Source organism: Pituophis catenifer, unplaced genomic scaffold (assembly GCF_029215685.1).
Source record: "Pituophis catenifer annectens isolate HBS135680 unplaced genomic scaffold, rPitCat1.0.hap2 SCAF_1, whole genome shotgun sequence".
Taxonomy (NCBI): Eukaryota; Metazoa; Chordata; class Lepidosauria; order Squamata; family Colubridae; genus Pituophis; species Pituophis catenifer.
Genome location: NW_027256881.1, coordinates 21,052,387 through 21,064,610, shown reverse-complemented (window position 1 = coordinate 21,064,610; position 12,224 = coordinate 21,052,387). Strand labels below are relative to the sequence as shown.

General features: G+C 41.9%; 1 protein-coding gene across 1 annotated transcript; it reads right to left on the bottom strand.

The window, feature by feature from the left end:
- Window positions 1–6,205: 6,205 nt before the first annotated feature.
- LOC139318941 (C-C motif chemokine 5-like) lies at window positions 6,206–10,181 on the bottom strand. Its single transcript, XM_070946580.1, has 3 exons — window positions 10,064–10,181; window positions 8,317–8,419; window positions 6,206–6,577 (listed from the first exon to the last, which is right to left on the bottom strand). Exons 1-3 carry the CDS (start codon window positions 10,137–10,139, stop codon window positions 6,490–6,492), a joined length of 267 nt encoding a protein of 88 aa, XP_070802681.1. The 5' UTR covers window positions 10,140–10,181; the 3' UTR covers window positions 6,206–6,489.
- Window positions 10,182–12,224: the final 2,043 nt, after the last annotated feature.

Below are 12,224 nucleotides of genomic sequence, written 5' to 3'. Positions count from 1 at the left end.
CACCTCTGAACAAAACAGAATAGAATAACAGATTAGAAGGGACCTTGGAGGTCTTCTAATCCAACCCATTTTCAGTCAGGAAAACCTATACCAGGGGTGTCAAACTCATGTCACAATGGTGTCACGTGATGTATCGTGGCTCTTTTCCCCTTCACTAAACCGGGCATGGGTGTGGCCAGCGCATGACACATCTGGCCCGTGGGCCAAGAGTTTTGACAGCCCTGCCCTATACCATTTCAGACAAATGGTTATCCAATCTCTTCTTAAAAACTTCCAGTGTTGGGAGCATTCCCAACTTTTGGAGGCAAGCTGTGATTAATTGTTCTGTCAGTTTGATTTTACAACTTAAATATATTTAAGCAGCATGCAAGGTAGAAAGGGATTATCCCTTATTAATTACTCATTTCTTGATGACCAGCCAGCCCGAGAAACTGAACAGGGCTGTTTTGGAAGTAAGACAGTAGATTATGTGGGAAAGAGGTGTGTCTCTCTTGGAGTGGATCTTTGCTCCTGATAATTGTCTAGACAGGTCTCTGCGATTCTTTTGGTAACATGCTTGGAAGTGACTTGTCATTGCTTAATTCCCAGGGCTGAGAGCAAGTGACTGGCCTTGTGTCACCCAGATGACTTTGTGCTCACAGCAGGATAGAATGCCTCTCCAATGCATATACATTCAAGTAGTCTTGAATTTACAACCACATTTGGGATCAGAATGGGCATCATTAAGCAATGCAACCATTAAGTGAGACATGCCTTATTTTATGACCTTTTAGCTATATTTCTTAAGTGAATCACATGGTCACTAAGCAAATCCAGTTTCCCCCATTAACTTTGCTTGTCGGAAGCCACCTGGGAAGCTTGTAAATGGTAATCACGTGAACTCACGTTTGACAAGTGCTTGAATTTTGATCATGTGACTGTGGGGATGCTGCAACAGTTAAAGTGTGAGAACCGGTTTTTTAAACCACTTTTTTTAGTGCCATTGTGGCCTTGAACAGTCATTAAATGAATGGTTGTATATTGAGGATTATCTGTAGCACTGTATTAGTGCATCAAATTAAAAGAGGAATCAAGATCACGTGAAATGTTAATACCACTTTATAAGGCCTTGGTAAGGCCACACTTGGAATACTGTATTCAGTTTTGGTCGCCACGATGTAAAAAAAGATGTTGAGACTAGAAAGAGTGCAGAGAAGAGCAACAAAGATGATTAGGGGACTGGAAGCTAAAACATATGAAGAACGGTTGCAGGAGCTGGGTATGTCTCGTTTGATGAAAAGAAGGACTAGGGAAGACATGATAGCAGTGTTCCAATATCTCAGGGGCTGCCACAAAGAAGAGGGAGTCAAACTATTCTCCAAAGCACCTGAGGGTAGGACAAGAAGCAATGGGTGGAAACTAATCAAGGAGAAAAGCAACCTAGAACTAAGGAGAAAATTCCTGCGTTAGAACAATTAATCAGTGGAACAACTTGCCTCCAGAATAGCAATAGCACTTATATACTGCTTTATAGTGCTTTTACAGCCCTCTCTAAGCGGTTTACAGAGTCAGCATATTGCCCCCAACAATCTGGGTCCTCATTTTACCCACCTCGGAAGGATGGAAGGCTGAATCAATCTTGAGCCTGGTGAGATTTGAACTGCTGAACTGCAGCTAGCAGTCAGCTGAAGTAGCCTGCAGTACTGCACTCTAATCACTGTGCCACCTCAGCATTTACAAAAGTTGTAAATGCTCCAACATTGGAAGTTTTTAAGAAGAGATTGGATAACCATTTGTCTGAAATGGTGTAGGATTTCCTGCCTAAGCAGGGGGTTGGACTAGAAGACCTCCAAGGTCCCTTCCAACTCTGTTATTCTAAGGAGAAGGATCCATTATAGAAATCTATAACTGGCCAGTACAGCTACTCAAGAGTCTTGATAGTAGTTTTCAATCTAACACTTTTGCCCTGGAAGCAGGATTCCAAGTTTTTAAATCTAGGAAGGTTCATTATTAGCTCCATCATTGGGAATCCTGAAGGACCACATTGGGACAAATCATGCTGAAGAAGATCTAACAATGCGGTTGCTAAAAATCAGCCTGACATAATCATTTTGTTTTCAACGAAGTGAGAACAGGATCATCAATTTCCACTCCAAAGATTGCTGCTAGTCATTTGGAAGTCATAATTGAGATGCCAGATGATGTGCTGGCTGTTTGCCTCTCCTTAATAAAATTATTTTGTGCGTATTTTCCCCTGCTGTGTCCATAACCTCATTTGACTCATGGTTTTTTATTTATTTTGTATAGGGAGACTCACTTGAATAGCATGGCATGATTAGAAATTAGTGATTTTTTAGAAAGTTATGCAGAGAGGAAACAAGAGAAGGAAATTCAATGGAGGAATTCCCCTTAGTGCTCTTTAAAAAAGAAAAAAAAAAGGTAAAGCAAATACTGATTACCGTACTTTAACCCTTGTTTAATATTTTCTAGACTCTTATTTACTGGTAGTTTAATAATTAAATTAAAAATTAATAATTTCTAAAAAAAATTCTGCTATGTTCAAAATAGATTGTGATTAATATATATAAAATTATATATATATATATATATATATATATATATATATATATATATATATATGTTTTCTCAGGTTTTCGCGGGTGTTTGTATGTAGGTCTTTGGTTATTCGGGTCTTCTCCCACGTAAAATTGGAAGTGTCTTGGCGACGTTTCGACGAAGTCTCATTCGTCATCTTCAGGCTGGTGTTCTCGGCTTGCTCCTGGAAGCACGAAGCCGAGAACACCAGCCTGAAGATGACGAATGAGACTTTGTCGAAACGTCGCCAAGACACTTCCAATTTTACGTGGGAGAAGACCCGAATAACCAAAGACCTATATATATATATATATATATATATATATATATATAATTATTATTATTATTATTATTATATGCACACATACACACACACACACTCACTCTCTCTCTCTTTTGAGAGCATCAGAATTTCAATGTGTGCCAGTGTGTACACAGAAAAGTGGCAATACAGGTTATCTTAACATAAGCATGCCCAAGTATAATTGAAGGAACAAATGTCCTTTGGGGGAAAAATATAAGTGTGACATTGTGTTTTTTTTATGTACACTTGGGATGACAGCAGTATATGTAATTGTTAATGCTGGACTAGAAAGGCGTGTTGCTTCCCTGAGGTCACTTTGGGCCTGTCCTTTCCTCAACCAAGAAAGAAAGAGTATTGTAACATGATACATGTCTGGTTTGGTTCCACAACACAACAAGACAGACACAGACATTTCACCAGAGGTGGGTTTCAACAGGTTCTGACCAGTTCTGGAGAACCGGTAGCAGAAATTTTGAGTAGTTTGGAGAACAGGTAGTAAAAATTCTGACTGGCCCTGCCCCCATCTATTCTCTGCCTCCCAAGTCCCAGCTGATCGGGAGGAAGTGGGGATTTTGCAGTAACCTTCCCCTGGAGTGGGGAGGGAATGGAGATTTTACAGTATCCTTCCCCTGCAACGCCCACCAAGCCACACCCACAGAACCGGTAGTAAACAATTTTGAAACCCACCACTGCTTCAGAGGATAATTAGAACTGCAGAAAAAACTATTACTACCAACCTGCCTTCCATTGAGGACCTGTATACTGCACGAGTCAAAAAGAGGGCTGTGAAAATATTTACAGACCCCTCACATCCTGGACATAAACGGTTTCAACTCCAAACAATGCTATAAAGCACTGCACATCAGAACAGGTTTTTCCCGAATGCCATCACTCTGCTAAACAAATAATTCCCTCAACACTGTCAAACTATTTACTAAGTCTGCACTACTATTAATCTTCTCATCGTTCCTATCACCCATCTCCTCCCACTTATGACTGTATGACTGTAACCTTGTTGCTGGTATCCTTAAGATTTATATTGACTGTTTCCCTATGACTATCATTAAGTGTTGTATCGTATGATTCTTGATGAATGTATCTTTTCTTTTACGTACTCCGAGAGCGTATGCCCCAAGACAAATTCCTTGTGTGTCCAATCACACTTGGCCAATAAAGAATTCTATTCTATTCTATTCTATGATGTAAATTTACAGAGAGGTTAAAATATATCTGTGCTTATAACTTTCTTTAACTTTTTTTTTCTTGCCCTTTTCGTTTTCCTTTTATTTCTTTTTCTCCCTTAATTTGTTAATTTTTATCTTCTTATTTAAAAGTTTTAATAAAAATTATAGATTAAAATGAAAAAGAAGGAAAGAGAGAATTGTGGGCTGTTAGCCAAAAGTCGATAGCAAATGTCCCATAAAATAACCATAACAAACAGTATCCATTAAAGGATGTGTTTCAAAATATCCTAGTAATTATAGTAACGTGAGCCTCATCTACAGAATAGCACAGGCAGATTTAAGCATTAGAAAAACAGAATCTGACCCCAGGTTCACACAAGCTTTTTTCACATCTGCACAGCTCAGTCCAACGATGTTTAAATCACAGTATTGTGCACAGATTCAGTGGCATATTTTAAAAGAAAAGAGTTCCTGTCCACGAAGTAGGGGTGGTAATAATCACATGCTTTCATTTTGGAAATCCCAGATCTGCAGAAACTCCCACCTGTATTAGTTACAATGCCACATGGTTGATACTCGTGTTAATAGTGCAGGAAGACAGCTAAGCCCGACACAGCTGTGCAAGACCAATCGAGGTTTCATCAGTGTCTTTAATGCTTTTCTTGGCTAAATGCCAAAGCTAAGAGGAATTTCCTATTTTCATTTGTACTGAGTTAATTAAAGTGCAGTCTCTTTAAATGACTTTAAACACTCCTTCCCAGGTTTCTTGTCACCTGGGCTAAGATGCTGTTTGTGATAAGCAAGCTCTTGATTACTTATAAACAACCCCTCAGCCTCCCCTCCCCTCCCCCCCCTTATCTCTTCCTTGCAAACTAAGACGACCTGTAAGCATTCAATGTTAAAGCAGCATCCATCTTGCATCAAAATCCCTACTACATGCAACCACGTAAACAGCAGTATAAGGTCGGTTTTCGTTTTTTTTTAAGAATAAGAGTGCTGGAAATGAAGAGAAAACCAACAAGAGTATAGCCGTTTTAGAATGGAGCCACGTCTTATGTGAGTATAATGAACAGACAAAAGAAATAGCCCCAATGGATGATTTCAATAGCTTTCACTCCTACTTCCTCATTGCTTTCGAAGGCTTTGCTCTGAATACAGAGTATCTCCACTGCCTTGCATGCTGCTGCTTCCCTGTCTCATAAGTTCCAGCGCGCCAGCAGCACAGTCAACGGAGGGTACAATGTTCTGTGGGAATGACCAGGGGTGGGCTGCTGGGGGTTCGCAGGGGTTTGGGAGAATCTCTAGCTAAGATTCTATGCAGTTCGGAGAACCCCCAAATCCCACTCCTGAGTGGCCCCACCCCACCCCTGCCAGGAGTCCCCACGCAGCCCGTTTTGGATGCAGGTAAGTGCAGGGCGTGCACGGAGGCTCAGGGAGGGTGAAAAATAGGCCTACTGGGAGTTCAGGAAATGCTCCCGTTTCTGGCCTCCGGAGGGACTCGGGAGTCTGAGGAGGCCGTTTTCATCCTCCCGGAGGCTCGAGAAAAGCCTCCGAAGCCTGGGGAGGGCAAAAAAGCACCCCCCCACTATGGTGCAGGAGGCCAACTAGGCCACACCCACCATGGCCATGCCCACCCAGCAACCGGGCAAAGAACTCCTTGCTTAAATTTTTGAAGCCCACCCCTGGGAATGACCTTGGGAGTCAGGGCAGGCAGAGGCAGATAAGAGGCAATTTAGCCTGCAGCAGGAATGTGAGTAGGGCAAGAGACTCAGGAGGGACCATCCCTAGTTTCTTGGGCTGTATAAGGGGATGGAAGATGAAGGTATTTTCAGACTTGCAAGATTCTGTTAATGGAACCTTACAATAAAGTAAAAATAGTTCATCTCACTATGTTTCCTGTCTAGTCTACCTTGCAAGGTTGACACCCATCTTTCAAGTCTGAAAAGGAGGGATGTTATGAATGGTGGTGCAGGAACAGATGGAGGGTCCCAAGAATCCCCACTCCCAGGGAAGGAGAAGAACCAGATCCCAGACAGAGTCCTAGTCGATCTTTCAATGAAATAAGAATTGTTGTGTAACCTGAAGGAGCTCTCGGAAAATATTTCAAACATAGACAAGCAGAGACATGTATGGATTCCATAACCCTGAGGTTTATTCATACATTACGTTTCTCTCAAATATTTTTCAGAACCTTTAGACAAAAGGAACTACTTCTTTTTAAAAATAATAATATAAAATACAAAATATATTTGCCCATAATTTAAATAAAATACATTATTTCAGCTTCCATCAATGAAGTTTAAATTAGGAGTGTGCAAGGTCAGAATAATAGTCACGCATGTTCTTCTTTTCCCCAACATCCGAAGCATTTTAAAAGCTTTCACTTCTTGGGCTTCTCCAGGTGAATATGAAGGAAGTGGTAGGTTGTCAGTTTTTGGACAAATATTTTACACGATCCTGGGCCCATGGTGCATTGGGATCTGCACATATCCGTCGGTTCTTATGTGTGATAAATCTGCAGAAGAGACATACACATGCATATTTCGTCACAAGCTGGCAAGAAAGCAATTCTCTACAATTGGCACCACACACAGTTTTCAAGGGGGCAGAGCCCCTCCCATCAGTTACCCTCAAGAGGCTCCTGTTCCAAATTGATTTCATGAAAGGGGGTGCATGGGCAGACGTCCACTAAATCTTTCAATTAATTTAATTATTTAAGCTAAAGGGCTGATTTGCCTGAAAACTGTGACTCGAAATGTTGAACTAAACCTGCACACAGGCCCTTGCAAGAGGGAGATAAATTTAGATTTTGGTATGAGGATATCTGCAGATGGGGTGACAGATAAATCAAGACAGCAGCCAAGGGTCTTGCCATTGAAACCCCACCTCTTTGTTAATGTTTATTGCAAAAAATGAATAGATATTTTTTTTTCTGAGTAAAGAACTCTCTGGCCTCATTGTGATATGTTGGATGGGAATGCAACTAATTTTACATTTAAATCAAATTCACATAAAGTCAATGTAGGAAAATATGATGATTATGGCTGGTGCACTTTTACATAAAGGTCACACAAAGAAACTACCCTCTTTCCCCTAAAATAAAACATTCCCTGATAATAAGCCCAATTGGGCTTTTGAGCACATGCACCAAAATAAGCCCTCCCTGAAAATGCATGTGCAGCCAGTCCCTGCCATTTCCTCTGGTTTCCTCCATGCACCCCAAAATAATAAGACCTCCCCAAAAATAAGGCCAAGCATGTTGATTGTCCATCCTTGGTTCTGGGGGGGGGGAGAAATTGTCCCCCTCAGAACGGGTTCGCAATTTGGGTGTCCTCCTAGACTCACAGCTAAGATTAGAGCAACATCTGACAGTTGTGGCTAGGGGCACTTTTGCACAGGTTCGCCTGGTGCACCAATTGCGACCCTACTTGGATCGGGAAGCTCTCCTCACGGTCACTCATGCCCTTGTCACCTCACGGTTAGATTATTGCAATGCGCTCTACATGGGGCTACCCTTGAAAAGTGTTCGGAGACTACAGTTGGTCCAGAACGCAGCCGCGCGAGCTGTCGTGGGTGCACCTAGGTACACCCACATTACACCAATTCTCCACGAGCTGCACTGGCTCCCTATTGGTCTCCGGTCACAATTCAAGGTGTTGGTTATTACTTTTAAAGCCCTACATGGCTCATGGCCAGGGTATCTTCGAGACTGCCTTCTACCGCATAACTCCCAACGACCAGTAAGATCCCACAGAGTTGGTCTCCTCCAGGTCCCGTCAAGCTAAACAATGCCAGCTGGTGGGCCCGTGAGGGAGGGCCTTCTCTGGGGCTGCCCCAGCTCTCTGGAACCAGTTACCTCCTGAGGTCCAGACTATCCCCACCCTATCGGCCTTCCGAAAAGCGGTGAAGACCTGGCTTTTCCGGCAGGCCTGGGATCACGCTCTTGCGATCCAAGGAGATCCGTCCATGAATGGTGTGAATGAGTTTTAATGTTTTTAATGTTTTTAATTTTTAAATGTTTTTTATAATGATTTTAAATGCATTGTGAGCCGCCCTGAGTGTTCGGAGAGGGGCGGCATACAAATTGAATTAATAAAATAAATAATAAAATAATAAAGCACTCAAGGGCTCAAAAAAATATAAGATAGGGTCTTATTTTCGGGGAAACACGGTAGATGTTTCAAGAGCAGCCAACATCACATTTAACATATTTAGGAATCGCTTAGGAGTTGATAGATTTTTTTTAATACTTACATGACAGCTTGCATGGAACACCTGGCATTTGCATGTTCATAGGACTTCAGGTTCCTCCGTGGAATAGGCTTGGTTACATAGTCAAAACAACAGACCGTGGCGTCTGAACAACAGGAAAAGAGACTTGTGTCATTTTAATGGTTTCCCTTCCCCAATCATTGAGTCTTGAACCTGAACTTCTCACCTGCTAGTTTAGAATATCTACCATTCCCCCTCATATAATATGGGCAGATTTTCCCTGGACTGACCTTACCATGGATCATATTGTTGTTGTTGTTGTTGTTGTTGTTGTTGTTGTTGTTGTTGTTGTTAGATTTATATCCAACTTTATTTGGTACAACTCAAGGTAGCATACATAGCTAATGCTTTATCTTCCTATATTCCCCACAAACACAGCCCTAGAGATAGGCTGAACTTTGGGCCAAAGTCTTTTAAACCATATGTTTAAGAGGTGGAGATTTGTTTTTTTACTTCTAGTTGTGAAAATTTCAGAGGCAAATTCAACAATGAATTCTGCAGAAATTAAAAATGCAGGAATTGTCTCACTCAGGCAGAATCCTTCCCTCCTTCCTTCCTTCCTTCCTTCCTTCCTTCCTTCCTTCCTTCACGATGGAATGGATTCTTATTACTGTGTTCCCTGAAAATATGACCCTGTCTTATATTTTTTTGAACCCTGAAATAAGCGCTTGGCCTTATTGCCATGTGCTCAAAAGCCCGATTGGGCTTATTATCAGGGGATGTCTTATTTTTGGGGAAACAGGGTAGCATGTATCTATTACAGCTAGATAGTGACTATGTGAGCCCCAAAGCACTAACTCCTAAAAATTCTACCTGGCACTAGAGAAAAACAAGCTTATTTTGGAGAGGAACTTTAGATTTCTCTTACATAGGGAATCCACTTTCTTTTGTCCACTCAATAGACAATGTTCAATATGGAAAATAATTCTTTTTGCATGCATTAATACAACTCATACTGAATTCCCCCTTCCTACAAATCCTTGAAATGGCTTCTGATAATTATAAAAGCGTTTCAGAATAAAAAGGATAAATGTCATATATTCATCTACCCTATCCTCTTTTGAAACCTGAAAGGAAGAGCTCATTCTCTCCACATACATCTTCTGAAGGGTTGGATAGAGTGCTGCTCTCTCCTTCTCATCTCAAATTCAGCTCCAAGCAAGTGGCTTAATTCTTCTGCAGATCTTCCCTTTTCAGATGAGGTTGTACTTACACCCTGAGCAGCATTGCCTGTCCCTAACTATCCTTGTTGTTTGTTGTATGACCAGCACTTTCAAGAGAGATGGTTGAGCAAAATCTAGAACCCATGTCAAGATGGCAAGGGTTATAATTCTGAATGTAGATAAAAGGTAAAGGAGTCGCTGAGGATTTAACTCTGCTAGTCATTGGCAACTATAGGGGAGCTACTCATCTCCAATTCAAAGCCATTGAGCCAGCACAATCAGAAGACATTTCTGCAATCATGGGGCCAACATGACATCCCAGAGTGCTATTACCTTCCCACCAAAGTTTTACCTATTTATTTACTCGCATTTGCATGCTCTCATGCTAGGTTGACAAGAGCTGAGGCAAGGGCGGGAGCTCATCCCATCACTTGGTGCTCAGGTCTTGAACCTAAGCTGCCAGCTTTTCAGCTGACAAGTCGAGCATTTTAACCATGAGCCACCTAACCGCCCTCAGAATCCCCAGCAGCTGGGATGCTGAAAAAGAGAAGAAAATGCAGTCTTACCAAACTGAGCCTGAGCTTGGGATAAGAACATAGCAGCAACCAGGAAGACGGCAAGGGTAGCCAGGGAGCTGTTCATCTTTGCTCTTGGATCAAACGAGAGAAGAAATAGTAGTTGGGGTAGCTTGTGCACCTCCCTAGCTCCATGGTGAGAGGCAGAACTTCTCATGTTTATATAGACTGGTTGAAGAGAGGGTGGAGATTTGCTGGGAATAAATCCACGCTTCATATCTGAGAAATGATGACATAACAGTAAAAAAGTCTGCTACAATCAGTTCTCTGGACGAAAGAGGAAGCAAATATTGCCAGAGAAATGGAATTTTAACTTTACAAAGCGAGTGCCGGTTAAGCCATCTGAGCCAGGGATTTTGGAAATAACATTCCTGGCAGGGGGGGGGAATGGGAATGGTGCTAGAAGAGCAGAATAGCTTTTTCTGGCAAGGTGTGAGTGAGTGAGGAGCAAGGAAGTAGGAAATCAAGCAGGGGCCCTCTGAGGTCTGGTCTCACACAGATATCTCACTTTTTAAATAAGCTGATAGGTATGCAGCATTTATCGTTTATAGACTTTTAAATATACTTTTATCTCAATTAGGGCCTCAGAATCTGAAAATGGTGCAAGACTTTGGGGATTTCTGAGAGCACTGATTTGCAAAGAAATGGGGGAACAATGGTGGAAAACTTGCAGGAGCCAGCCTCTCACCGACCAGTGCGCTCGCATAGGGCAGCCCTCTCTGGGTGCCAACGGCCAGGCAATGTCGGCTGATGGCGCCCAGGATGAGGGCGTTCTCTGTGAGCGCGCCAACCCTCTGGAATGGTTTACCCACCGGGCTCCGCACGGCTCCCGACTTCCGCTCCTTCCTCAAGGACCTAAAGATGTGGCTTTTTAAACAAATTGCCTGACCTACGGGGTGTTTTTAGTTTGGTTTTAATATGGGTTTTAATTGTTGTATTTTTAATTAATCTAGATTAATTTCTTTTTACTGTTCTACGGTTTTAATCCTTTGTGAACCGCCTCGAGTCCTTCGGGAGAAGGGCGGCATATAAATTTGACCAAATAAATAAATAAATGAATAAATAAATAAATAAATAAATAAATAAATAAATAAATAAACTTGCTCTTTGCTTGAGTTTGGCCCTGGTCTCAATCCAAAGGTCCACCTGAGATCAGCGATCCTGTTCCTGTTTCTTCTTTGCCTTTCACAGCAGAGGCTGTTAGCACAGCTGTCACTCGGAGAGGCTGGAAAAGCAGAGTTCCCTGCAGTTCCTGGGTAATGGAACAGAATGTAACGTAACATAACGTAACATAACGTAACGTAACGCAACGCAACGCAACGCAACGCAACGCAACGCAACGCAACGTAACGTAACGTAACGTAACATATCAGAACAGAACAGAACAGAACAGAACAGAACAGAACAGAACAGAACAGAACAGAACAGAATAGAATAGAATATGTCTATTGTCACTTTAAATGACAATAATCTTTGTCAATAATCATCCATTAATCAGCATACATTAAAACAAAATTTCATTGTGTTCAGCTCTCAAAAGTTAACCATTATGCATATACCACACACACACACATATACGACACAGAGAAACATCACAGGAATTCAAATGTATACCGTGGGGGGGGGGAAAAGAATCCTGCGAATTTACAAGACGGATGGCAAAAGGAACAAAGCCGTTATAGAATCTACCAGTCCTGCTATAGATACTTCGAAACCTCGTCCCAGAGGGGAGCAACAGAAACAGGCTGTGAAGTAAGTGTGTGGGGTCTCTAACAATGCTTTGAGCTCTAAGCACATAAGTGCTTATTAGCAATATCCTGAATAACGGGAAGTGAGCTTCCTATGGTTTTCTTAGCTGTCCTTACCACTCTCTGTATGATCCTTCTATCTGAGGCACTGCTGCCACCAAACCAAACAGTAAGGCGGTTTGTTAAAATGCTCTCAATCATGCCTCGGTAAAAAGTGGCCAGGATAGAAGGAGAAAGATGTGTTCTACTCATCCGACGCAGTAAATGCAAAAACTGGTTTGCACGCTTCACTTGATGTGGAGAGACCAAGTCGGATTATTAGTTATCTGCACCCCCATATACTTAATGCTATTGACACAGCTGAAGCCTTGATACAAAATGGAGAATGACTATGCCGGCTCTTT

Excerpts from the sequence above, each read along its gene's own strand:
- LOC139318941 (XM_070946580.1), bottom strand. The coding sequence starts at position 10,139 with ATGAACAGCTCCCTGGCTACCCTTGCCGTCTTCCTGGTTGCTGCTATG. Across the intron at positions 8,420-10,063 it reads CCAAGCTCAGGCTCAGTTTG|ACGCCACGGTCTGTTGTTTT; the intron begins GTAAGACTGCAT and ends CCTGTTGTTCAG. Across the intron at positions 6,578-8,316 it reads TGTTCCATGCAAGCTGTCAT|ATTTATCACACATAAGAACC; the intron begins GTAAGTATTAAA and ends TCTCTTCTGCAG.